This window comes from Drosophila persimilis, unplaced genomic scaffold (genome assembly GCF_003286085.1).
Source record: "Drosophila persimilis strain 14011-0111.01,24,50 unplaced genomic scaffold, DperRS2 tig00000191-arrow-pilon, whole genome shotgun sequence".
NCBI classification, from domain to species: Eukaryota; Metazoa; Arthropoda; class Insecta; order Diptera; family Drosophilidae; genus Drosophila; species Drosophila persimilis.
The window spans coordinates 2512079-2537085 of NW_020825298.1; the positions used below are offsets into that span (position 1 = coordinate 2512079).

Below are 25007 nucleotides of genomic sequence, written 5' to 3' on the forward strand. Positions count from 1 at the left end.
TTCACTTTTCTCGAAACACCACTATTTGTTGTACCTTCCGGTTGCTGGGGGCAACGTGTCAGGGTTGCCACGCGCTCGGCTTGTATGTGGACTGCCCCGTTACTAGGCAAGGACTGTCTAGGTGCTCCTTTTTCTTTGCACCTGTTGTTTTCCTTGGGATACACGCCACGACACGTGTTGGACTGGTAGTTGCTATGGCCTCCGGCCTCAGGGGGAGGGGCAGTGTCCACTTCCCATGCATCCCTTGGCATTACTCCAATCCAATCCCCGCTCTCAGTGCTTGCTAATGAATCGGAGCACTCGACGATGTGGCTGCACTAAAAATGCCTCAGTAGGTTTATATCATTTGAATGCCCATTAATTGAATTGTACGGGCGTGCTGAAATGCTCTTTGCCAGCGAGAGGAGGAAGGCCGCACACGACAAGACGAAACAGGACAGGACAGGACAAGACACGGTGGAAGGCAAGTTTATGACTTGGCCAAAGCTGTAGCGTCTCAATGTTGAGAGACAGCTGGTGCTTTGGGCTTACGGTGGACGTGAGGAGATTCAATTGATGTAACAGGCAGGGGGATGGGGCACTTACGGGTACTACACCACAAATCCATTGATTCCATATGAGGATAGTACCTTGGGAGCACGGATATAGACAGTTCTTTGCATTCAAATATTCCGTATTTCCAATTGCAGGCTTTAAATACCCATACGCCTTTCCTCTGGTGGAATTACTACGAATAAAGTTTGCTTGATTCTAATCGCATTTTGGGGTAGCACGGGGATTCCAGTTGAGCCCCAACTTTGGCAAAACTTAGTTAGGCCAACTAACTCCGTAAGGTATTTCAGGATACCACATATCCCAGAAGCTCCAAACAGAGAGAGGGAGAGAGAGAGAGAGAGCGAAAAGGGAGAACTTACAAAGGGCCCAAATTTAATAACCGGTGCATGTTGGAGGTGTATGAGAATGAGCCAGAGGCAGAGCCAGAGCCAGAGGCAAAGCGCTTAACCTGTCTGCATGTGTTTGATGCAGAAAGCGCCATCGTCCTCCACTTCGTTTCCTTCATTCTTGTTTGGAATCAAACAAAGTTTTTTGGTCGAAAAATGTGGGATGGGATGGGAGGCTTCCCCATCCCGCCGCAAACTGTGATGTGATGGAATATTCCTCTTTTTTCCTCCGGCAATTCCCACTGTCAACACTTGAATTGCTGTGCCAGCCGTCAACCATTTAAGCAAATTAACTGTATAATTAAATTGTGCAGCATTGCCTCTCTCATTCTTTTCTACCTCCTCCCTCTCTTTTTAGCACTTGACAGGCAAAAAAGAAACCAAGTTTTTGGAGCGAGGAACAAAATCGTACGGGAATGTCTTTAAACCAAGTTCCGAATTTAAGAATGTTTTAGTAGCTTTAAGTTTGTTAATTTTATTACATTTTTGTGGCCCAAAATGAGTCGGATTTGTTATCCAGAACATTCTCAGGGGATTCCCCGAAACGCATGAGCATTTGCCACGTGTGCTCTACGTGCTCCATATTCAAAAAATGTACACAGCCAACCGACAAAGAAGAATTCGCAACTATTTTAGCCATGCAGATATGCTGCTGTTCTGCTGTGCTGCTTTGTGGCCAACAGTTTACAAATATTTGTGTAATTTTGTGCCCTGATTTAATGCGTTATTCTGTGCGACATTTTTGTGCTGTGAATCGGGAAACGGCGGCTCATTTAAGCTCTGGATTCACAATTCGGGGCATAATCACTCTAATTGGGCGTCTAATACAGTGGAACATGGCATGATAAATGCCTGAAAGTGAGCACTAAATATATTTCATGTTGATTTCGGTTTGTGTCTTTGGGTTGATTTAACCTAATAGTCGTGATTGTTGCGGCCTGATGACGATTTATGGGTTTATGTGATTTTTATGTGGACAGACGGCCACGCCAATGTTTCCTTCCAACTACTTGGATGAGACGTACTGATTCCGATATTATTTTATGGGCCTGCTGCTTCTGGGCTTCTTTTTATTGCCGACGATTACGAGACAGTTTTCCTTCGGGCGGCGACAATCTCTGGGAGGAGCAGGCTCTTTTAGTGCTGGCTTTGCCAAGAATTTATGGTTTATGGATTTTGTCAAATTATGTGATACGTATTCGTTCTTCCTTTGTCTATTGAAGAACTCAATGCACAGTCGTATGGGGAGACAGGAGTTGGAAATGGCCAGCATGTGTCCTGGTGTCTTAAGAATTTTACATTGGAATTGCTCTTTGATGTTGCTGCCTATTGTTTATGTGTTTACTTGTATTACTTGTATCTTTTGCATCCATAAAAACATATCAATGTGTGAATTTTTATCTTCCTACCGCAAGACAGCCATAAAGTGGAAATTATATCGAAGATTATGATTGTTATTCGCTCTGCGACAAGGAATTTATGGTTGTCCAGGCAAATAAATAAAATAATAAATTGAAAACAGAAACAGAAGCAGAAATTGGGTTACAGGTTGTGTTCGGATCCGAAGTTCTCATCTGGATATGCAAATGTCTCTCCATCTGGTAATTGGCAATAAAAGCGGGTAATCCAACAGATACTTTCGGGTATGTGCCGTCAAACAGCAGATAAACATTTAAAATAGGAATTGCGATGGGGCCCAAGGACAGCTTAAGGATAGCTTGAATCCACAGCTGGGAAGTACTTATTTTCTTGATATTTATGGGGAATTCCACCTCAAGCAAATCCTCCTTTCTTGCAACCTGTCATTACAAGTGGTGCCTGAGTATTTTGATACCAATTTTGGCTTCCGTCCTTCGGTTGCACTTCACCCACAAAATGCCTGTTGGTTAATGGCCACAAATTACATAAATGGCAAGCGTATGACGAGTGATACAATAGAATGGACTCCTAATGGTCATTGCATTTCAAAGATTCATAGCAGCCTGGGACCGGACCAAAGATATATGCGAATCGGTATGGGTATAGGTATAGGGATAGCAAACAAAAGTAGGAAAAGCCGGGTCTAATTGAGGCAGGGAAAGAGAAAGAGAAAGAGAAGGGGAATGTGAAAGAAATCAGGTGCAGTTTTTGAGAGATTGTTGTCTGGTCGTGTGGCAGTGTGCTTGTAAACAATGAATATGCATGAGTTGCCATGAAGCATGCCACATCCAACTGCAACAGAAACAACAGCAGCAGAAGCCACGTGAGCCAGTGAGCCAGTGAGCCACTGTGCCAGTGTGTGTGTCTGAGAATGAGAGAAAAAAGCAACTTCAATTTGCGAAAGTGATATTCTCCAAGGCAGGAAAGCAAATGCCATCGAACGACAGGAATGGGACTGGAACGGGAAAGACACGAGATGGCTAGAACAGACCTCGATTGACAGACATAACGTTGATTAATTAATCCCGTCGATGACAGCCTCGGCAATGCAATCTTTATCTGCACGGAAATCGAAGTTAGTCGAGCTCCCCCTCAGAGCCAAGTACAGCTTAACCCATTTCGTTTGAATGTGCCTGTAATGAACATACCTGAACCTAGTACAGGGGGGATTCTCTGCCTCAAATAAAGTTCTAGTCCTCGGGGGCTTTGATTACATTCATTTAATCCCTCCGCTCTAGGAGATTCGATTCGCTTGCGTCTCTGGCATAATCTGGCAATTAGTAAATGTCAAATTCCCTTCTGCACAGCATTGAAAGTCAAAATTTACAGCCTGCGAATCGCTACTATGCTACTATGCCCGTATGCTACGCCCGTATATCACCGGAGGAGCCTTGGCGACATTGCTGCCTGTAAATATGCTGCGGAAATTGCAGCCACGCATGTGATTGTGTTGTCTCTATCTCGGTGGAGCAGCGACGAGGTGTGGATGCAGGCATGTACATACGTCTTTGTGCTCATGGTGGTATGTGCGTTGGTCTTGATTAAAAGCCCCACTTCAAGGATGAATTGTTGCCGCATACTCTGCGGCTTTCTTGAGTAGCAATGCTGCCTCATCTCCGCTGCTTAGTGTTATCTTTAGCTGGAAACATATATTCAGTAACAGGAAAATGTAATGCTTAACGTTTGCCTTTGTTTGTCTGAGAATATTCAGTAAGATGGTGAGTTTTCTTCATATCTAGGTATTCCCAAACTAATTTATAATTATTTTCTCAGGTTGGCAGCTAATCAGTGCCTCCTAGCCGAGGAATCAAGACGACTGTGAAGCTGTGAGACCGGTCAATATATGGATGACTTTTTGGAGGTACCGAACAGAAATGAGACACTGTCTATGGCTGGGTTAAATAATATTGTAATTACAGAAAGGAATTCAGACCGTATGCTGTCGGAATCCTTCCAGATGTCTTGTTAATGCTCCACACTATAGGAAGATGCGTGCTTTGAGGGCAAATCTGGCCCCTACAAAATCACAAATGAATAATTAAACATAATTAGCAACTATTAAGGAGAACACATTGCCCAGGGGGAACCCAAGCCGAATGCAAAGCGCAACTCTGACGCACAGTTATGCCAGCTCTGGGGCATCCCGGCCAAATCAAAGCGAATCAACAGCACAAATAGAAGAGCTCCCTCCGGGGAGGGAGATACATACATATATGTACAGGGACAGGGACAGGAAGAGGTACAGGGACGGGGCGGTAGCCAGACCCTAATAAGTCAACTGCAATGCATAAATTTTGGCCATATTGCGGAGCAAGGTGGTGGTGAAGTCCTGCTGTCCTGCTGGTAAACCCAAACCCAAACGCAAAGACCAAACAGGCGACGTGCTGTCCAAGTGTTTGCCATTCCGACATTGCCAAATAGCCCCGAGAGGTAGAGAGAGAGAGAGAGAGAGCGAGCGAGAGGGGAAGGAATTTGCTGATTGACAATGTGGTTCCCCCTTCGGAACGCCTTCAGCGCTGGTCAAAAGCAAATTTGGCAATACAACAAAACGCTTTAACCTTTGACAGGCCGCACACATTTCAATGGTGCCATAGAAATGGTGTATATAGAAGCTTGGGACCAGGGAACATTAAAATTGATTACCTCAACATATTGGCCCATAAACGAAGGCCCGGGACACTTGGAGTTGAAGGGTCTTCGCCCATCTGTGGCTTTGATTTTCGCACTTTACCCCCAAATGGGGCTATCTTTTGCGGTGCGACAGCCACTACTGTTTCGAAGGAACGAAATTAATACAGATGATAATTTCCGCCTTTCCATAAACGCTTATCAATTACCGCAGTCGGATGCTAATCGCGTAATCCTTTTTAAATGATTGCACAAACAAACGGATATTAATATCATAAACAATTTACACATTGTAATTCCCCCCTCATCCCCCATCCCACATCCCACATTACACATTGTAATTCTGTTTATTGCTCGGGGTTATTTGATATTCAATTTTCGGTGCTCCGGCTTCTTGGCCCTGTTTTGGAGTCCCATAAGTCCCATGGCATGCCAAAAAATGCAGACTAAAAATGAAAATTTATATGCATAAAACGAAGAAGTAAGCTGGAATTTAACACGAGTAAACGAGTATTGTAAATACAAAATTGCTTGCATATATTTTATTAGATTCCGCTCAGGTGAATGTGAAAATATGTACAACATATTGCAGCTGAGTTTTCTCCTTGGAGCAGTACATTTGTAATACTTGCGATTAGAATTACTTAAAAATACTTCATGAAATTCCAAGCAGCACTTTATATTCTCCTTAAGTGTTTCTTTGACGCAGATCCAAGGAAGGCTTTAATGGAAACTATTTTAGTGTCTCAAAATGTATCAAAACCGATGTATGTATCCCAAACACATTGTTTCACATAAGTAAGTATCTTTTACGAGAAAGTCACACCTTTTCATTTTATCAACATTTTTGTATCCAACAGAAAATACATACCCATAAAATCCGAGAACATATATTTTTTGCACGGTCGAGAAATGTCATTGGAGGAGCTATGCGGCCTCAAAGCCTTTCTGAAAACTACAAACTGGTCAAATTCCATGAGGCAGATAAGCGAGCATGACTTCCAAGAGATCACCAGCAACTTCAACAACCCGTACCGACTGATGGCTCCAGTCCCTGGCACACCAGACTTGACGAATGCAAGTTTGAAGATTGATCACGGAACCACCGCCCTGGGGTTTGTGTACCAGGGCGGGATTGTCCTCTGCGCGGACTCGCGGTCATCGAGTGGCATAAACGTGACCACCCAGACAATGGACAAGATCGTGCCGGTCAGCAGTCAGATTGTGGGGACTCTGGCTGGCGGGTCGGCCGACTGCACGTACTGGTATCGGGTCCTGGCCCGCGAGAGCCGCCTGCATGAGCTGCGCTACAAGAGGCCAATGTCCGTTGACGCTGCCGCCAAGATGATCTGCCACGTGTCGGAGATGCACCGCGGAACGGGCCTGAACATGGGCATGCTGCTGGCTGGCTATTCTCCAAAGGGTCCGTCCCTGGTCTACGTGGACTCTGACGGGGTGAACATCAGTGGGAAGAGATTTTCCGTGGGCAGCGGAGCGAGCAACGCACTGGGCATCCTCGACCCGATGTACCGCTTCGACCTGACTGACGAGGAGGCCTTCGATCTGGCCCTCCAGTCGCTCTGCCAGGCAACCCTCTGTGACGCCTCCACGGGGGGAATGGTGGTGCTGCACCACGTCGGGCCTGCGGCCCATAGGATTGTCCGCAAAGTGGACTGCATGGAGCTACACAAGAAGTACAGCCTGGATGCTCGGAATTTCAGTTGATTTTAGCTTCGTTTGTTTGTTTAAAACGCAAAAATGTGTTTCTAATTGCCTTTGGTTCTATTTGCTCCCAATTTGCACTCAATTTTAGCAGACTCTTCAAAGTTATACTTCCGTGAACATTGGGAGGCCCATGGCAAATGGCTTTTTCCCCAAATTCGAGTCGCTAATCATTTTGCGCCAAATTAACTGCTCCAGGGGAATACAGAGATTTTTTCTAAGACACTTTCAGGGAAAAGCCCTTTTTTGGACACGGGCAGAACAATTAAGTTAGCATTTAAGGCGAATAAGGGACAGGGTCTGGCCTGGAGTGAATCTTTCTTTGCATAAATCAATGGCAACAACATTATTTGAGGATGGAGGAGGACACGGACACGATGCTCGGAGCACGGGGCACGACGGAAGCAAGGGAAAAAGGTCAAATACTTACATTTTTCTCGTTCTGTGTGCTTTGAGTCGGAGCCCCAGCAATAATAAACAAGAAAGTGTGAAATAAAGCCAAATGGACATAAAAATTTGTATGTCCAACAAGAGGAGGGCGGCAGGGCCAGAATAAAAGGAGAAAAATTGCAGGCACAGCAATAAAACGCGGCGAATGCTTTTAATTTGAAATGCTGCGCCTTGGCCCATGGACGAGGACGAGGACGAGGACAGGACCAGAGGTCTCCGGAACTCTTTATTTCTTCTCTCGTTCTTTTTTAAGTGATTTCTCTGGGATTGCAAGCGGGGATAGGGCGTCGGGCATCGGGCATCGGGCAAGGTGTGTGGGAGCACTTATAACTCTTGTGTGGATTATAAATCCCACTGGCACAATAAACTGCTTTATTTGCAAAAGTTTTGCGCCTGAAAAGGGAACGATGCGATACGGAGGGAGGGCACATAGCACAAATTCAAATCGTGGCTGGCTGTACTGAAACACATCTTGCTTGAAAAATAAAGTTTTAAATCAACATTTCAATAGCAACAAAAAGTGGAAAATAATGATGGTAGTTGCTGCTGGACGAACGCTCAATGGGGAATTAGTCGGATCAGCCATACACGTGTTTGTGTGTGTTTCTATTGGATATGTCTCTGCGGTTACATGTGTTCCACTACGTTCCATGTACATACATATGTATCCATATTCTAAATGGAACTAGCAGGCCGGGACGGGCGGCTACTCAATAGCCTTGGGATTGGGGTCCGCCAGCAGCGATTGACACAATTAGATTCTCAGTGATCATGGCCTAGGCCTTTATTTCAGTCAAAAAATAATTGTATGTATATGTTACCATGTAGCCCATGTTCATGTGTGTTTAGTGACAGATACCAACAAAGATTCTCAAAGAATTTAGAAAACGCTGTGTAGCCGTGGATGAGATGTTTGGGATTATTCAGACGTTGAGTCCACTGGCTGGGCGTAGCGGGCGGTCCACTCCTGTGCCATGCGGTCGTGCTCCTCGCGGTTCGTCTTGTACAGCGCGGCAGCGGCGCAGTTCAGGGGGCTATCGGGGTTGGGGTCCGACAGCAGAGACCGGATGGACAAAAGTATCTTCTCCACGGTCAGGGCGGGCGACCAAGCCGAGTGCAGAATATCCACGCAGATATCTTGCTGGTAAATATTGCAGTGGTACACCCTTGTACGGAACAGTATAGCCGGTGGTAGAGACGGGTACGCGTGCGGAAAGTGAAGGCGCAGTTCAAAGTGGCCGCCCTCGTAGGGCGTGTCCAAGGGCCCGAGAATAACGGCCTTCCAGTCGTAGATACAGTCGTCAACTAACTCCACTGTGCACCCCTCCGTCGGATTGCTCGTCATGTTCGCCATCTCCCTGCGGAGGCGGCGTACGCCTAATTCAGTGTCCATTACATTTTCTGGCGCCGCAGGTCCACGGCCAGCGGTCATAGCCTCCGCCATTTCAAGATCGGCACGCTGTTGGAATAACATCTCGAAGTACTCGAAGTTCTCACGGGTTGTGGGGTGCCAGACACCATCCAAATACACTACGGCGTTGACGCGGACGCGGTTAATCTCGCGGCGGTTGACAACGGGAGGGTCCTCAGCGGGCGGCTCGTTGGCAGCGATCTGGATTGCACGGCGCCGGCTGGCAGTGGTGGTGGTCCTGCGGCGCCTGGGAGCGGATATGGCCTCCACTGCGCGGAGGAACGCAGCGCGTCGGGCCAAGGGCTGGGCGGCAGGGGACGCCTGGTTGGCCGCCAAAATACGTGGACTTCGGCGGGGTGCCATTACCTGCAAGACGGCAAAGAGCTTAGAAACACTTTTACGGGGAATACGATAATTTCTTACGTTCAGATTATTGAAAATGTGATTTTTATTTTCCCAGAACGACTTACAACGTCGCACATGAAATGAAAGAGGCCTGATTTCCAACATAGCTTCCCTTGAATCGTTTTCCAGCACAGCTTCCTTCGACTCGCTTTCCAGCACTACTTTTTGCTCAGCTGTTTTGCAGATACTTTATTTTGAACTTTCAACTGTCCCCCGGATTCTGTATTGGATAAGAGCATCGCTATGATGCCACTGCCAGCTGCCGGCGATTCTACGCTCCAGTATCTTGCCAGCCACCTTTGCTGACAAGCAGAGATATTACCACCCCGCCATTTATATGGCTAACAACTATAAACTGTTTGTGCTCTTGTTTTATGTGTCCCAGCCCGTAACAAATGGTGTTTCTGGGCCCTTCCTGGTCCGCCCTAAAACAAGCAATAAATGTCAGCGACTCTGACTAGGCTAGGCATAAACTACAATGGCCTGGAGATACTTTATTTAACACTTGCATAAACGGACACGGCCACGGAGACAGCATAGCCCCGGGTGAGAGGGCCGTAAAAAGTGCATCTCTATCTCTGTATGAATGAATGAATGAATGAATGGACGAGTGGAATGGTCGGCGGATGGGTGCACGTGCACACCTCGTTATTTCTATGGGTTGCAATCAGAAAGAGTCCAGGAATGGGAATGCCGGCACTTGAGACTGGAAAAATGGATGAGACAACAGAAATGTTAGTCCCATTAGGGATGGTGGATTCTAAGAATTACTAAAAAAGCTGGGTCCTCGTTTTTATCCTAGGTACTTCGGTTTAAAGTCACCAGCCTCAGCCTGTATCGCAATATCTATTTGATTAAGAAGTACACGACGTCTTCGGCTTTGCGACCTTTGATACCTTGGGCAAAGTCTCCCACTAGGACCCATTAGGACTTTGGGAAGGCAGAAGCGAAATTTGATGATGGGTTGCTCCACCTTTTAAGATGCATATTAGCCCCGCGACGGTGCTGTCCATCTCCGATCCGCCGCCGATCTAAAATGGACTGCCTTCAACCACCGACGAACGTTAAACAGTAAAATATATGTACGAGTATATTTAATTTTTAAATAAAATATGCACATGGTGTTGGTGTTGAGTATACAAAAAAATACTTCATTTATTTCGAAGAGCGTTTCGAATGCAGCCGCTCCTTGTGGTGGTGCGGCGTTGGACGATTTTCAGCCGGGGAATTGGACGTGCCCGGCTGTTCAGCATCGCCGCGACGACGACGTTCCTCCTCCTTGACGAATGCCTTGCGCTGGGCCGGGAACAGGCCGCGCGGTTCGCGTATGATATTTGCCTGAGCACAATACACCTGCGGATTGTAGTCCTCCACCCGATCATCGTCCCAGTTCTCGTCGGCTTCAATTTTCTCATGTCTTGTGTCGGGGCGCACATCCGGTTCCTCGCTGTTTAGATGTTGCACAATTATTTTGCGATCATCACAGGATTTGAAATGTTGGTGGAACTCCAATTTTGGTACCAGGTGCCCCTTGTTGAAGGGACACTCAAGAAGCTCCACCTTGTCTTTGTAGATCTCACGACATTTCAAAATGTGCTGCTGATACTTTTTGCGCAGCATCACATGCTCCCGGTTGTACGGGCAGGTGATCATATCTTTTTCGCAGAGATGTTCCATGATTCGTAGTGACAATGTATTTTTCATAAAACGAATACGTGTTCCTTCTGATTTTGATCAGAGATGCACTGGATAACCAGTGTACACACACCCCAAAGTAATTAAAATGGATGCCGATGTACGATACTGTGCTTTTGAAGTCTGTATTCGATATACATAAATACTGAAATAATGTCAAAAAAACAAATAATAAATATTCTGCTGTATTATCTTACCTCTCCTCCCATTTTTAGAGGGTACTTTCCTTCGATGTTTCCATAATCAAAAGTTGACCAGTCTCCAGTTCCCTTTTTCAACACGATAGCTATTGCAAAAGTTTCTCGTTTTCCCTTCTGCTTGCCGGATATCTGCTGGCGACAATTCAATAAACATATTGTGCTCCAATGCCCCCTGCGACCCCTATTCAGGGGAGTCCTGGGCCATTTCCCTTTTATGCACAACTTAACAGAGCTTATTGCTTTTCACTCTTCATTGCGTATAAACTTAGCATCCGCCATACGCATGATGTGTATGTTTGGGGCAGCCCGAGGCAAGGCCCCGATCCGGATCCGAGCCCCATATCGCACGACTTCCTATGCTTTATGCGGTTTTTTCTGCGCCCTTCTTGGGGGGAGGCGGGCCCACGACTGTGCCTCAAGTCTCATTAGAGACCTCAATCCCCAGCCCGAAATGCAGGTAATCTGCATACAAAGCGCCGCCTCAGCCAAGGACTGCATATTCTCGCCGTGCACGTATCCTCGCCCAGACGGTGATATACAGTGGGAACGGAAACGAAAGTATGGCAGCGTTTAAGGAAAACTACACAAATGAGCGCCACGTAGCGGCAGTGAGCATGAAATTATGCATATGTGTGCGGTGGGTACTGCCCCGCCAGGTCTCTGCAGGCACCACCAGGAAGGGAAAACACTGCAAACGGAAATAATTCAAGTGCAATGCAAATCCTGGCCCAACCACGCTCAGGTAATTGTGTGTTTGCCAAATGAGGAACAGGAAGCTCCTGGCATTGGCACTGACAAGGACGAAGGAGAAGGAGAAGCAGAAGCAGAAGCAGAAGAGAGATTCAACCGAAAAGAGCAAACACATTTCCGAGCTGAAAAGAAACTGTGTGCTCGACGGGCTCCTTGCATGTTTTGTTGGCTCGCCGCAACCGAGTCGCTTATTAAGTCACAAATTTGCCGCATTTCGGTGTGAGATTCTTTAAACGGTGGCAGGGGCAGGGGCAGGTACAGGGAAAGGGGAATCCTAATCTGTTCAGTTAATGGGAAAATTCATAATTATTCTAGTTTAGTGCTTAAGGCACACTTACATATGTCTTAAAAGTCCCAACATCGATAAACAGGGCTATAAATAGGCCCTGTGGACACACTGGGGGAGATGCGAGCGGGTGTCAACCCTGGCAGCGGCCTTTTGCAAGTGTGAGTTGAGGAACGCGTGGCGTGTTAAGCTTGATAATTGTACAAATAATTCTGTTTAATGCGGAAGATGTCCGACATACACCCAAGACCCGAGACCAAAGAAAAAGTAAGTAGAATGCAATGAAACCTAGAAAATACCTCAAATTCCTATATTCACTCCATTGTGCCGCCATGCAGGCCGCAAGCGGCATCAGTGCTAGCCATCGAAGCGAGCCCACTTACGCTCCCCAGCGTGTGGAGGTGTCCGGAGGCAGCAGGCCGGACGAGACTCCCACGGAGGCACAGCAATTGTCGACCTTTGTGGCCGCGAGCGATCACCACGTCGAAGGAGTGGTGCTCTGCGTTTTAATCTCGGAGACCGTCAGCCTGATGGCCGTTGGCAAGGCCGACAACCTGGTCCACGTGTTCGGGCTGAAGCTCAATTCGGACGGAGCGGACGCTGACTGGATCGCTGACGGCGGGTTCAACCTCGTCGGGCACGAAGTGCCGGCCACCCACGGCGCCTTTTCCGACGACCGGCAGTACTTAGTGACCTGGGCGCCGGATCTGGTGCTGCGCCAGTGGAATCTGAACTCCCGGAAATGCACGGGGATCTATGCGAACACCCACAGCCACGTCAGCCGCATTTTGTTTGAGGCCCATGGCCTCTTCTTCACCACCATCGATGAACTGGGCTATGCCTTCATCTGGATGATAGCCGATTCGGGCTCCAGCAACGAGTTGCGTTACGTGGACAAAAACTACTACTCGCATCCCCTGACGGCCTGCGCATTTCACCCGAAGATAACCTACCTGGTCACTGGCTCTACTGACGGCATGGTCCGCATGTGGAACATGTCCATCGGCACCACTGCGGTGCGCACCTTTCTGGGCCACAAAACCACCATCACCGCCGTGGCCTTCTCGATCTGCGGCTACTACTTGGTCGCAGGTGCCACCGACGGTCTGCTCATTGTCTGGAACTTGAAGAGTCAGGTGCTGCTGCGCCGCCTGAGCCACCATTCGGGAGCAATCACCTCGATTGGCTTCTCCCCGAACAACGGCCGTTTGGCGGTGGGGAGCATGGACACCCAGATGAGCGTGTGGGACTTTGAGCTCCTCGTGCGGACCACGGTCGCGGGCCGGCCCTCTGCCACGGAGGACATGCTAGTGGGCACGCGAGCCAGCGAGTGCGGACCCATCTTCGAGGTGAAGTTCGTCAGCGACTCCCACTTGATGGCAATCTGCGTGGACAAGCGCGAGGCGAGCGCGGAGTCCGAAGAAGATTTGTCCCAGTGCTTTGAGGAAATGGAGGCTGAGGAGTCGGAGCTGGAGCCAGAGGAAGACGAATAGAAACGAAGAGACTTCTGAATATCTCTTAAGATGTTATTTGTAACCAATAGCTTGAAGCCCCGAAACCACCGAAAGTGAATCTCAAATGTTTGTATTCTGCTAATTAAAAATCAGTTGAGAACCTTAATAAAGTGCCTAATAATCCGCTTAATTCCCCGCAATTTATAGCCACTTCCAAGCTCCCCAATAGCGTAATATTTTGTGTAATAAATGGAGGAAAAGTCGTGGATATTGAACCATTTACGGGTATATGCAGTGCCCCCCTGGCCCCTGGGCGAGAGGCGAGAGCGAGCCCCACCTTATCGGGGCGCTGCAGCTCGCAAACTTTGTTCAATTTAATTCAATTCAATTCCTGGAGAGGAGTTCACCCGTACAGTGCAGCGGAGGAATAAGATGGGAGCCGAGTTGGAGCTGGAGCCGGAGCCGGAGCTGGCATTTTATTGAAAAATAAATAAACAGACAGACAGACACCGAGAGATAGTGATAGTGAAATTTAGACAAACCGACACCAGGCGGACAAGCAAACTTTTCCGGGCGCATAAAAAGGGTATAAAAAGAAAATAGGAAAATGGAAGATGCGTCACATTCGCCCGCCGGGAACATCTATCAAATCCTGCGTTTATCAAATGAAATGTGGAATCGAATGAGATGAAACTCAGCTGCAAATAGCATGAAAAATGCTAGTTGAATGTACAGAAATGTAGTGGAAATCGTATTACCATGTTCCTGCCGCCTTGTGCCCTGTCCCTGTGTCTGTCTGCCTTCTGTTCGTCCTGTGGGTCAGTGGTAGGTCCTTTTGTTAAGTGGATTTGAATGGCAGCTCTTTGGATTTTTTGTGATTTGCCAAAAGATTTTACGTGGTCGTAGAGCTGACCTCCTGTGCATTGCGTTTGATTTATTTAAAAGCCAAGCATGTACTTGGACTCTTCTCGGTGGATAAAAAGAAGCCCCAGGGAGCACAGAAATATCCTAAAATAATTTTGAGTATTTCCTTGAGAAGCTTCACATTTTATTTCATTTAATTTCCTCTCTGTGCTCATCATTTACGATAAAATTAACATAAATTTGCGATTTTCCAAACAGCCTAGACGCGTCGCCCACAACAACAGTCGCCAGAATCAAATATAAGAACAGGACTGGCAATCGCTGGAAATCGCGCCTCCAGTTGACAGGCTTAAGGACTTTTTGAGACATCAAGTTGTTTCGAGCTATGACCCGAGCGGGGAATGACCTGAAATGGGAAGCAAAAACAATTCTAATTAGAGATACGGTTCAAGGAAGCCTTTCGGCGGCGACTATTGAAATTCAATTTGTCAAGGCCTAAAAGCAAGCTTAACAAAAGTCCCCCCCAAGCTGATTTTCGGCAAATGCAAATTCAATTTGTGTTATTCGAGGCTGATTTCTTACACAAAGTGACAAATGCTCGCATCTCGAATGGGTTTAAGTGTGTGGCAAATGGATAGTTATTCTTAGAGCTAGAGAAGTTCTGCCAGAAGCTGGGAAACTTTTCATAACCAAAAGAAAATAATTTCCAGTGTCTGCTGGAAACAGAATTACCAAATTTGTTTTTCCAGCAAACAAGCGAAAAACGTGAGCATCTCGAAGTGCTCTCCATAGCGTGTGTGCACGAGTATATTTGCAGTTGTGTGCAACTACATACAATGTAACGGCAGTTTGCTGCCCCAAAAATCCCCCAACGTACCATAATCTTCATGTCTGTTTGCAACTGTTCGCGCTGACAGCTGGCGGGAGGAGGGATACGGGTCGGTTGTCCGTGTCCGTGTCCGTGTCGGTGGCTTCGTTGTTCCTTTGGAGTGCGGAAATTGCACAAGATTGCATATGTGGGTTCTGGAAATACATACATATATATTTATATTTATAATATTTTTTGTAGCTGTCATTTGGGTGTGTTTCTGTCCTTCCCTTTTTTGGGGTTACACAAATTATTCTTTGGCGCTGGCGGCGGCATCGTCTGTGCCTGGCAGTGGCTAATAAATCAAACTGATATCAAGCCCAGAGGTAAACACTGACCAGGGGGCCAGCGCGTGCTAGTCATGGACCCCATTTCTAGCTGGAAACAAAATTGATGGCAAAACAGTAAGACTTGAGATTTCTTCACAGCTGTTCAGGCAGTGTTGTAAAATACCAGCTTGGCGCTGCCGCCCTTGCGCACTGGATCCAAAATACAGAAAAATACCATTCTATTCCGCACGAAAATCTCTTAAAAAACAGCTGTGCTCCCGTCCCGAAATGTGCAATCGGCAAACCCTCGATGCCCTCGATTCCCTCGAAACCTGCCCGGGATCAAGGAACACAACTTTCAATTTACCAATAACCGTTCAATCATCGACGCTAATCAAGTGTTCGGAAGAGCGAGCGCCAAATGGAAATCGTACTCGACAGAGTGGCAGGCCCTGCTCCTCCGCCCCCTCCACCCACTCCGCCCCCTCCGCCGCCTTGATGCATAAAGTCCCATAAATCACTTGCAAATTACGTAGCTGCAAGCAGCCCCCAATGGGGACTGAGGAGAGGGGGAGACCATCCAACAGTGGGGCTTTGGCTGTGCCTCTGAATGGTCCTCTGAATGGTGAATGTGAATGTGAATGCACAATTATGGCCGCTTCGATGGTCGTAAAACAAGGCTAGGTCCCCGCTAGTCCCGTTGATGGCTTCGTCGCGGCTCCCTCGCGCTGCCTCGGGCCACGGGAGCAGGGACATCAATAAAATAAACACTGTCAGTGCGAGGATGGGAGGGCAGAGAGCAGCATCAGCGCCTGGGGACGGCAGGCGGACGAGAGCGGAGTCCTGCGAGGAGGCGTCTGCACAATTGAACACGCGACATTTGTCCAATGTTTGATGTTATGCTCGATGCTGTTGTTGTCTCCACTTTTGCCAGGGAGGGAGGCGGCTTTCGGTTTGCAGTCATTCAAAATGTCACCACCGAGGGAGACTCTCGATTCCAGGGATCTCTCGATAAGGGTAAGTTCGATATTAATCATCGACATCCACTTCAGAGCAACGCTGAGGGCTTGCATCCCTGGAGCTGTCTAATTGAGGAGCGTGACGTGTCACATTCAGTAATTTTAGTAGATTTTTCAGCACAACTCCAACGAAAAGCAACGAGATGTCGGAAAGCGAGATGTTCAAACAGCCGAAGGAAGAAAACGTAAGTAAACCGAAGAACAACCGAGAAAAGAGCTCAACTTCTTATTTGAAATCAATCGAGACAACACAGGCAACAGGCTCGACAGGCTCCACAGGCTCGACAGGCGAGGAGTCGCTCAAGGCGACCTTCGTGGCCGCGAGCGGGCTCTATGTGGGGGGGGATGCACTCTGCGCCAGCCTCTCGGAGGAGACCAGCCTGCTGGCCGTGGCCAAGGCAGACTGCTCGGTGCACGTCCTTCGGCTGAAGCTCCATGTGAGCGGCGCAAACGCGGACTGGACCCACGGCGAGACGACCACCCTCAGCGGTCACCAGGGAGCCGTCTACCTCGGATCGTTCTCGACCGACGGGTCGCAACTCCTGACGTGCTCGACGGCCTTGGACATGCGCATGTGGAACGTACAGTCCGGCAGCTGTTTGGCCTTCTGCAGGCAAACCCCCAGCTTCATTCGAGGCATCGCCTTCATCTCGTACGCCTCTTCATATGCCACCGTCGAGGACATTGGCTACGCATCCATCTGGAGGGCGGACGGAGAGAAGATCGTTTGCACGAAGAGAGTGTTCCAGGAGCAAGAGCTGACGGTCTGCATATTCCATCCGAAAATGAAATACGTGGTCTCTGGATCGGCTTCCAGCAAGATCCGCATATGGGACCCCGCCAGGGACCGCTATACCACGGACGTCATCGACTTCAACAGCAAGTCGATCACTGCCCTGGCCTTCACCACGTGCGGCTCCTACATGGTCGCGGGTGTCGCCGAGGGCCAAATCATCTTGCGGAACATGAACTCCAAGCTCGTGGTGTGTATCTTTCGCCAGCACACGGCTGCCATCACCTCGATGGCCTTCGACAGGGACAACTTTCGCCTCGCCGTGGGCAGCCGGGACGCCAAGATGAGCGTCTGGGACTTTGGGGCACCGGCCATGGAGTCGCGGGCCAGCGACTGTGGACGCGTGCTGCAGGTTCGCTTCGTCAACGACTCCCACCTGGTGGGCATCTGCGTCAACGAGCCCCAGTGTGTCGGGCCACAAGAGGAGGAGAGTATCCCACTTCCACTGGAAGCCCCAACTGGCTCTTCGGGCCCGAGAGATTTTTGATTTATAGACGGTTAATAAATAAATACGACTAACGAAACATCTAATCAGAGCAACCAGGGATACAAAGCAGCCCACCGCAGCCGCAGAATGCTAATTGGCCAGCACTGGCCCTGGCCTAAACCTCGTCGCCAACAAAGTTTCCTTTTTATAATCAACGCGAACGCTTCATTAGCCATGCGTCCGGGCCGGACCCCACGTGTGGAGAGAAGTGCGTGCGGTTTTTAATTAGTTTCGATTTGGATATCCACCAGCCACCAGCCACCAATCAGGCCAAAGAGCGCAGGACTCTCGAACGCCGCTTGCATGGCAATGAGCCGCGAATCGGCCACTTGGCCAACAACTCGATTGCGGTCCGTTTGGCGTTTGACAGCTTTTGGCCGGCTGCTTATTTGCTTATTATGTGCTTATTTGCCGAGCGCCACTCTCCGCCAAATCGAACAGTTTCTTTTTAATTAAAATTATTAAAGCAAACACCAAAGTTTGCCCCGCGAGTGGGCAGTGGGAGGGGGTGCAGTGGGGAGTGCTTTTAATTAAACTTAAGCCGCAGCAACTATTCGAAGAAGCCCCTCTGGTCGCTGGACTCTCCGCAATGGACTGTGGAATGGGAACCGCATAGTTTTCTCCACCTCGAACAAAGGCATTCCTCCGGACGCTGGCTGGCATTTCCACACATCAGGACTGGACAATAAATAATACCGGCCACCACTCAGGCATGGTTGGGGGGAGGGGGGAGCAATTTTTAATAAATATATTATTTTTGTTTGCCTTCCATCCGACATTTATTTGGCAATTTTCTAACGCCGCCTCATGGCCTCATGGCCTCATGGCTCAAACTTTTTCCCGCTCTGGGCATAGTTCCGTTCTCTGTTATTTTTGGCAGTCCGAAAGGGACCGGCCTTGACCTGGATACCCAGTGTCCTGTCCATAAATAGTTCCCTTGATTAGTGGCCTTGGAACGAGGGCTTTAATGGGGCTTAAAAGATGGAGAACAGAAAAAGAGTGCCAAGAGTGAAACTTCTCTGATTCCTTCGAGAGATTTCGCAGCATTTTCACACTCTGCAGCTCTTGTCCTTAGCGCCGTTCTCGCATGTTGTGGTAATTAATATGCGAGCCTGCAGAATATTTACGAGGATATCCAACACGCAACGAGCAGTCAGTCGGCCAATCCTTTGGGTCATTCGCTGGATTCGCCGGAGTCCAGAAGCTGCAGGAAAACAGAAACAATTACCTCGTTTCTGCAGCAACCACTGGAGTGGAGTGGACTGGCATGTATGTGTGTGTGTGAGTGTGTGTGAGTGGTAATTATAAGTTGTTCGTGTCTGTTAATTAAATGTGTCCAGCGGAGGCATTTAATAAGCTTCAGTCGCTTACAAAGGCGCTACATGGCTTGCACTCTGCAGCAGTCGTCCGGAGGAGAGCTTAAGAGGAGTCCCGGCATAAGCCCAGCGACTGTGTGTATCCTGGAAGCATTGCTCTTATATATAATCGATAACACGACAGGGTTTCCACCGAGCCACGAGACCCTTGTTGATAGCTTTTTAGGAATCCTTGATTTTTGACGGTGGAAAACGTATCGTTTAATCAGAGGTGGGAAAGGGTCTAGTGGCACATTTTTAACGCTTCCTTTGGGGTCTGGACATGATTGAGGTGTGAAATTTCTCACCCGCTAATAAAATGAAATGTCAAAGGCGTCCTGGCAGTCCTTGATCGGCCAGCAAACACGGGTTAATTGGGCATTAAGCCAAAGCTGATAATTAATCAGCTCAAAATTGTCCATAAAAGCAAAGCACTTAAGTGTCTGACACCTGAAAGGATACAGGACCGCCACCAGCACCCACCCAAGCAGACACAGACACGCGGTTTTGCGGCTGCCACAGGGGGGGGGGGAGGGGTGCTTGGGAGGCGGCTAAAAACTAAACAAAAAGCTCTAATGGCAGACATCCCCATTTACACTTGCTGCGCCACCCCCCCGAACACCCCCGGAGGGGTACGCTCCTGGAGCCCTGCCTGGAGGGTGTCCTGGAGCCTTCCCCGCACAGCCCACGCTCATTATGCAGCTGTTGCATTGTAAATATTTGCATACATGCTGCAGAATTAGTTAAATAAGCATTTATTGTTGTCCTACACAAAGTCGGCGGCTGCCGTTGTCGCACAGCGTTTGAATTACTTTTAATGTTTGCCTCCGCGAGCGGCACTGCCACTGCCACTGCCACTGCCACTGTTAACACAAAAGGTAATTTCCCAGCAAATTGACATAAAAGACAACAGCGAGGTGAAACTTTTCTAGCCCAAAACTTGCGTTGTTTAATATTTGGGCTGCGACACACACCCCGAGACACACCCATTGCCAGAGACAACATCAAAATTTATGTAAATGGAAATTGCATTGCATAAGCTACAGGCTCCCCGGCTCCCTGGCTCCCGGCAGGAGACTCCACGGCACGTATACGCAATGTGCAGCGGCAGCCGAAGCCTAAAACCATTTTGCACGTAGTATTAGCGCTCCACTTCCATTATTTATGCCATCCTTTGGGACTCCAGCATCGAGCCATTAAGGCCATACTGCCGCTAGGTAGGTCTATGGCCTGGCTTCCCCCCGCTTTTCGTGGCACTTTTCTGTGCCTTAGTTTTCCGGCTTTTCTTTATTGGTTTCTTGCGCCTCGCTGCCAAAGTTTCAACAAGTTTTGGGCCTCCAAATGGCCTCGGCTGGAAGGGTTTCTGGCAGTGACAAAATAATTTCTGAGAAGCCCTCAAATTTAATAGTCACTAAATAGTGAGGCACAAACACGGTAGTGGCTGGAACTTTGGATACGCCGAGGTGGAAAATCACTTTGTGTTACATTTTCTGGGAATTGTTTTCCCTCGAAGGAGGTCTGGGGGGATTAAAATATATAGAGGTCTCCGGCATAAATGTCCACGAATCTTTGGACAAACGCGCTGTAATTGCAGTCTCTTTGCAGCTCATTAGCGCCGGGGAATTCGTGGGGAATGCCACAAATATGCTCTGCCAATTATCGGAGCCGTGGGGGAAACCACTTAATAACCGCACCGCCAGTGGTCCGCCCCACGATGCTAGACCCTCCTGTTCCCATTTGCAGATCGTTGACAACTGTCCATGGCCGCCGGATGGTATCAAATATACAAGTGAATTGCTTCATTTTCGAATTTCTGTCATACTCGACGTGCCTTGTACTCCACTCTCGCTCTCCCTGGCTCTTCCTCTGTGTCCGCTTCCTCTTTGGCTCTTCATATATGTTTTGGAAATCTATTCGTGCCACGAATTTCATTTTCAACTTGGCAGCAGCACCACCAGTGGCTGTGTTGTTGCCGAAGAGAGACGTGCAACGGCTGCCAGGCAACTTATTAAAAATGTCTGCAGTGGCAGCAAAAAGGAGCTTGCAGAAAAGAAAAAAAACACACACCAGAATGCAAGAAAAAGAAAATCATTTGCCGCAAAGTAGCCCGAAGAGGGGCGTGGCGGGGCGGGGGGGCGGCGACGGGTGCACTGTCGTGCCATGTAATTGTCGTGGAGAGTGCCCGAGTAAAAGTGCTTTGATTTCCGACATTAAATTAACTGCACGCCTCTTTAATTGTCGCTGGGGGGAGACGCACACTTCCTTTGCCGCTCTCCCCCTCCCCGCTGCCCATTCCACGCGCTGCATGAGCTTTGCCAAATTGAATCTTATGTAATGCCATATATGCTACCCGTAAATCGAGTCAGAGCCGAGTCACCTTCATATGAAATTCACTTACCACTGCACTGCACCCACTGGCAATGAAAGAATTGCAATCGAAATTACTTTTAGCCCCACACACAGCCCCCAACACACCCCCCACACACATCCCACACACACGCCACACACCCGGCTGGGAAATTCGATTTACATTCAAGCATTCCGTTTGAGGGCGGCCGGATGATATCGATGGATGGTGCATTGAAGGAGGCTCGGCCCTCCTCTCGAGTGTCTGTGGGGGCAGGCCGCCTCCCCCCCGCCCTCCCTCCCTCCTCGGGCATCAATTATGCTACGTATTTCTTTATTACAATTATCTCGTTGTGCTCTTGGGCCTCGTTCGCATTGTTCCAGCCCATGACTGGCCCCATCATGAGCACTCACTCCCCCCATTCCTCTTTCTGCTTCTCTGCTTCTCTGCTTCTCTGTTGATGAGGAAGTGATACGGCAGGCCGCAGTCGGGAGTCCAGAGTGCCAGGGAAATTGGTTTTAATTTTGCAACTTGAATGGCCACTTGTCGTGGCATTGACTCGCCGCAGAACAGAGCCCAAAGCACCCAACCAGCAGGCACCGGGCACCCCGGGCTCTACCCAATGTCAGGGACACTCGAGCGGATCTCGTCTGCCGTTCAGGTGTGCCCGATTTAATGAATGAAGATTATAAGCCCTGCGTTGGCTCAGGTGTATGCGAAATGATATTCAAACAGGTTATTTATTGACTTAGGCCCCTGCCCGGCCCCCTGGCTAAGGCTTGAGCTTGAGCTCTATTTGCCTTCCAGGGAATCCATTAAAAGCGGAAAACGCCTGTTAGGTGGGGATATATCGAATGCAATAGAAGTCCGATGCTTCTCAGAAGACTCTGAGAGCACTCCGTTATTAGTGGGAAACGGGAGGGGTTTCTAGTGGCAGTTCAGGGAAAATCAAACCCATAGAACTTCTACCTAAAAGGGCGGTAAAGGGCCCTCCTTCGGGTCCAACCACTCCGGTATTCCCACACGCCCCGCTCCTGGCAGGGTATCAACAATGGTTCAACATGATGCAGAGATAGAACACATATGCGACGTCACACTTGAGCAGCACACAACCGGAGTTTGCAGAAGGAGCAGAAGACACACACCGAAGGACAGACAGGCCGACAGACACGGACAGAAGAGATCTCAACAAGAGTCGAGCGACGAGCAGGTGTTCCAACTTATTCATTAAAAACAAAAAGGAAACAGACAGGAACCGAGAAGAGATGGGCCAACACCCCTCCCCAGTGCCAGCGCCAGAGCCAGTCCCTATTCCCAGCCAGCACAAGTCCCAGCCGGTTGCAAGTTCCCGCTGGTTAAGATTGTGGTCGACACGCAATTGCGGCAATTTCAAGTTGGCTGCGCTCTCACTCTCTCACTCTGTCTCTGTCTCTCCCCACTTTGGGCCAAAAGGCAGTGCCAAAGCGAAGGGGACGGCCAAAACGCTTAGAAGCTGCTGCGCTCTTGTCTTTCACACACATCCGCCGCAGTCCGTCCTGGCAAGTTTCTTGAGGCAGAGGCAACGACAACGACAACTGGAACTTCAACTGGCTGAAACCGAAGCCGAAGCCGGTTTCGGGGTGTGTTAACTTTCTATGCCCGGTAGCGCTGATTGCCAAGACAACGACAGCCCAATTCATTCAGCGGTCTGCTGCCTTTCAACGGCAGCAGCAGCAGCTGCCTTAAAGTTCTATAGTTTGGTCGGGGTCCTCAGCCTCAGCCTCAGCCTCAGCTTCTGGGCCTCTTAGCGCTCCTCCGTTCTGATTGCTCTTGCCAAGAGAAGATGCTTTGCATGTACTGGAGGCGTTTCCAGTTCGATTTATCATGGACAAAGTTATGATCGCTTAAGTGCCGCCGTTTAGTGTTCCAGTTGCAGCGTCTCCAATTGCTCCTCATAAATTGTTCCCATGACATCTCTAATTATGGTATGGGGCTCTCGAAATGAAGGGGTTCGGCTTGGTTGTGGCTACTTATTCGGCGATAAATCGCCCATGCTCCACCTCAGGGCTAGGCGAGATTATCGGGGAACTTATAAGAATGTATAGATCCCTAAAGTTGAATATTTATGGACACATTTTGCTGCCTCGATTCTATCCATAAAACTTGACCAAAAATACACCTCGAAATGTTCTGCTCTTCACACTTTTAGTGCATGATTGGATGAGTGCTTTTAGGGTTCCATAATTGTTTGCAAATTAGAAAAATTAAAATTATTGGCTGGACAAATCTATTTGCGATTGCGGTGCCCCAACAAAAGGGTGTACATAGCTCCTAATCAGTTTTGATTATGCCAAACACATAAACCAGAAATAAAACCACAAAATTATGTAGACAAATATACAATACTCGTATGAAGAGATCGTTTCTATGCCATGGCTGTGACGGAAGTCGGGGCCCCACCGCCCAGCGGGTGGGCACAGACCATCGACCACCGACCACCGACCACCGACACGACTCCCACAACAACTCTTTCAGAAAGAGGCCATAAATATTGTTCATTTGTAAATAAATAGCCAACGAAAAATGGAGTGGGGATGGGGACCAAAAAAAGAACCAACCACAGCAACAACAGCAACAACAACAACAACAACAACTCATAGAGCATATCAAACATTGTTCATGTTCATTTCCAGTACTTGGTTTTCTATTTCCTATAGGCAAACACAGACATCTGCGAGCAGTGGAGCCACACAGTGCCGTCCGCATGGTTCTTTTCTGTTCTTTTCTGTTCTGTTGGCGGCTCTGGCTGCGTGCCTCCTCTTTTATTACAGTATCATCTTCCGGTCACTTTGTCATTTCTCCACAACATTTCTCAAACAGTTACGATGGGACAAGTGCGGCCTCAGCGCGTGTCCAGGCCTCAGACCAGAAACAGCTCGAACTTGAATTATTAAAAATAGAAACGAATAGAAGCTCCAAGAAGAAATAAGCACTGGCCGGGGCACTAGGCGGAAGTTGAATAGACAAAGTCGACTCCCTTGTGGGGCCGTACACTGAAAGCAATTGGAAGTGGGTTCGGTTCGATTCAAGCGGATTACACAGTCTTCGATTGGAGATTACCTCTCTCTGTCTTTGATGTCGACTCCTCGTTAGTCCATATTCCCCAAAAACAATTTCTTTTACTGGCCGGACGGGCACAGTAACATATTCAAAACGCTGCAAAGAGCTGCTCACGAATTTGCATCGTCAGCAGCAGCACACTGCGCTCAAATGGTCACTCCTCCCCCCGCCCCCACCATAAAACCCAACGAGGCACACACCCTGACCAGCGCCGACGCCGCCGCCGACGCCGACGCCACTTAAAAGCAGTTCGCGCGAGTGCACAAGCAAGCCAGTGGAGAAGGTCCAGGGACCAGACCCGCCTCCATGTCCACCTCCACCTTCATGGGGCGCGATGGGGCACACACGCACTCGCACTCGCACTCGCTTTGAATTTGAATTACACAAAGAGTGCACACGACTTTGATGGTTCGACATTGAAGAGACGTGGCACAGTGGTGCCCAGATCGAAGGCGATACAAAGCTTGGGGATAATGTGTCGTAATTTGAGACACAGTCGCACGCCATGGGGCAGATCTTCATGCCAGAAGCTCCACTGTGCTGAA

General features: G+C 48.6%; 5 protein-coding genes across 5 annotated transcripts; 3 read left to right on the forward strand and 2 right to left on the reverse strand.

The window, feature by feature from the left end:
- Positions 1-5884: 5884 nt before the first annotated feature.
- LOC6595731 (proteasome subunit beta type-5) lies at positions 5885-6758 on the forward strand. The gene has a single exon (XM_002020729.2). It carries the CDS (start codon positions 5901-5903, stop codon positions 6711-6713), a length of 813 nt encoding a protein of 270 aa, XP_002020765.1. The 5' UTR covers positions 5885-5900; the 3' UTR covers positions 6714-6758.
- A 1161-nt stretch (positions 6759-7919) lies between these two features.
- LOC6595730 (constitutive photomorphogenesis protein 10) lies at positions 7920-9137 on the reverse strand. Its single transcript, XM_002020728.2, has 2 exons — positions 8995-9137; positions 7920-8937 (listed from the first exon to the last, which is right to left on the reverse strand). Exons 1-2 carry the CDS (start codon positions 9079-9081, stop codon positions 8080-8082), a joined length of 945 nt encoding a protein of 314 aa, XP_002020764.2. The 5' UTR covers positions 9082-9137; the 3' UTR covers positions 7920-8079.
- A 959-nt stretch (positions 9138-10096) lies between these two features.
- On the reverse strand, positions 10097-10656 carry LOC6595729 (gametocyte-specific factor 1 homolog). Its single transcript, XM_002020727.2, has one exon. The coding sequence runs from the start codon at positions 10651-10653 to the stop codon at positions 10132-10134; it is 522 nt and encodes a 173-aa protein (XP_002020763.1). The 5' UTR covers positions 10654-10656; the 3' UTR covers positions 10097-10131.
- Positions 10657-12080: 1424 nt separating this feature from the next.
- On the forward strand, positions 12081-13551 carry LOC6595728 (transcription initiation factor TFIID subunit 5). Its single transcript, XM_002020726.2, has 2 exons — positions 12081-12174; positions 12246-13551. Exons 1-2 carry the CDS (start codon positions 12127-12129, stop codon positions 13398-13400), a joined length of 1203 nt encoding a protein of 400 aa, XP_002020762.2. The 5' UTR covers positions 12081-12126; the 3' UTR covers positions 13401-13551.
- A 2489-nt stretch (positions 13552-16040) lies between these two features.
- Positions 16041-17661, forward strand: LOC6595727 (uncharacterized WD repeat-containing protein alr3466). Its single transcript, XM_026988170.1, has 3 exons — positions 16041-16379; positions 16491-16566; positions 16636-17661. The coding sequence occupies exons 2-3, from the start codon at positions 16525-16527 to the stop codon at positions 17659-17661; spliced, it is 1068 nt and encodes a 355-aa protein (XP_026843971.1). The 5' UTR covers positions 16041-16379; positions 16491-16524.
- The last annotated feature ends 7346 nt before the right edge of the window (positions 17662-25007 follow it).

Excerpts from the sequence above, each read along its gene's own strand:
- LOC6595731 (XM_002020729.2), top strand. The coding sequence starts at position 5,901 with ATGTCATTGGAGGAGCTATGCGGCCTCAAAGCCTTTCTGAAAACTACA.
- LOC6595730 (XM_002020728.2), bottom strand. The coding sequence starts at position 9,081 with ATGTTGGAAATCAGGCCTCTTTCATTTCATGTGCGACGTTGTAAGTCG. Across the intron at positions 8,938-8,994 it reads ACATTTTCAATAATCTGAAC|GTAATGGCACCCCGCCGAAG; the intron begins GTAAGAAATTAT and ends GCCGTCTTGCAG.
- LOC6595729 (XM_002020727.2), bottom strand. The coding sequence starts at position 10,653 with ATGGAACATCTCTGCGAAAAAGATATGATCACCTGCCCGTACAACCGG.
- LOC6595728 (XM_002020726.2), top strand. The coding sequence starts at position 12,127 with ATGCGGAAGATGTCCGACATACACCCAAGACCCGAGACCAAAGAAAAA. Across the intron at positions 12,175-12,245 it reads GACCCGAGACCAAAGAAAAA|GCCGCAAGCGGCATCAGTGC; the intron begins GTAAGTAGAATG and ends GCCGCCATGCAG.
- LOC6595727 (XM_026988170.1), top strand. The coding sequence starts at position 16,525 with ATGTCGGAAAGCGAGATGTTCAAACAGCCGAAGGAAGAAAAC. Across the intron at positions 16,567-16,635 it reads AACAGCCGAAGGAAGAAAAC|GCAACAGGCTCGACAGGCTC; the intron begins GTAAGTAAACCG and ends GAGACAACACAG.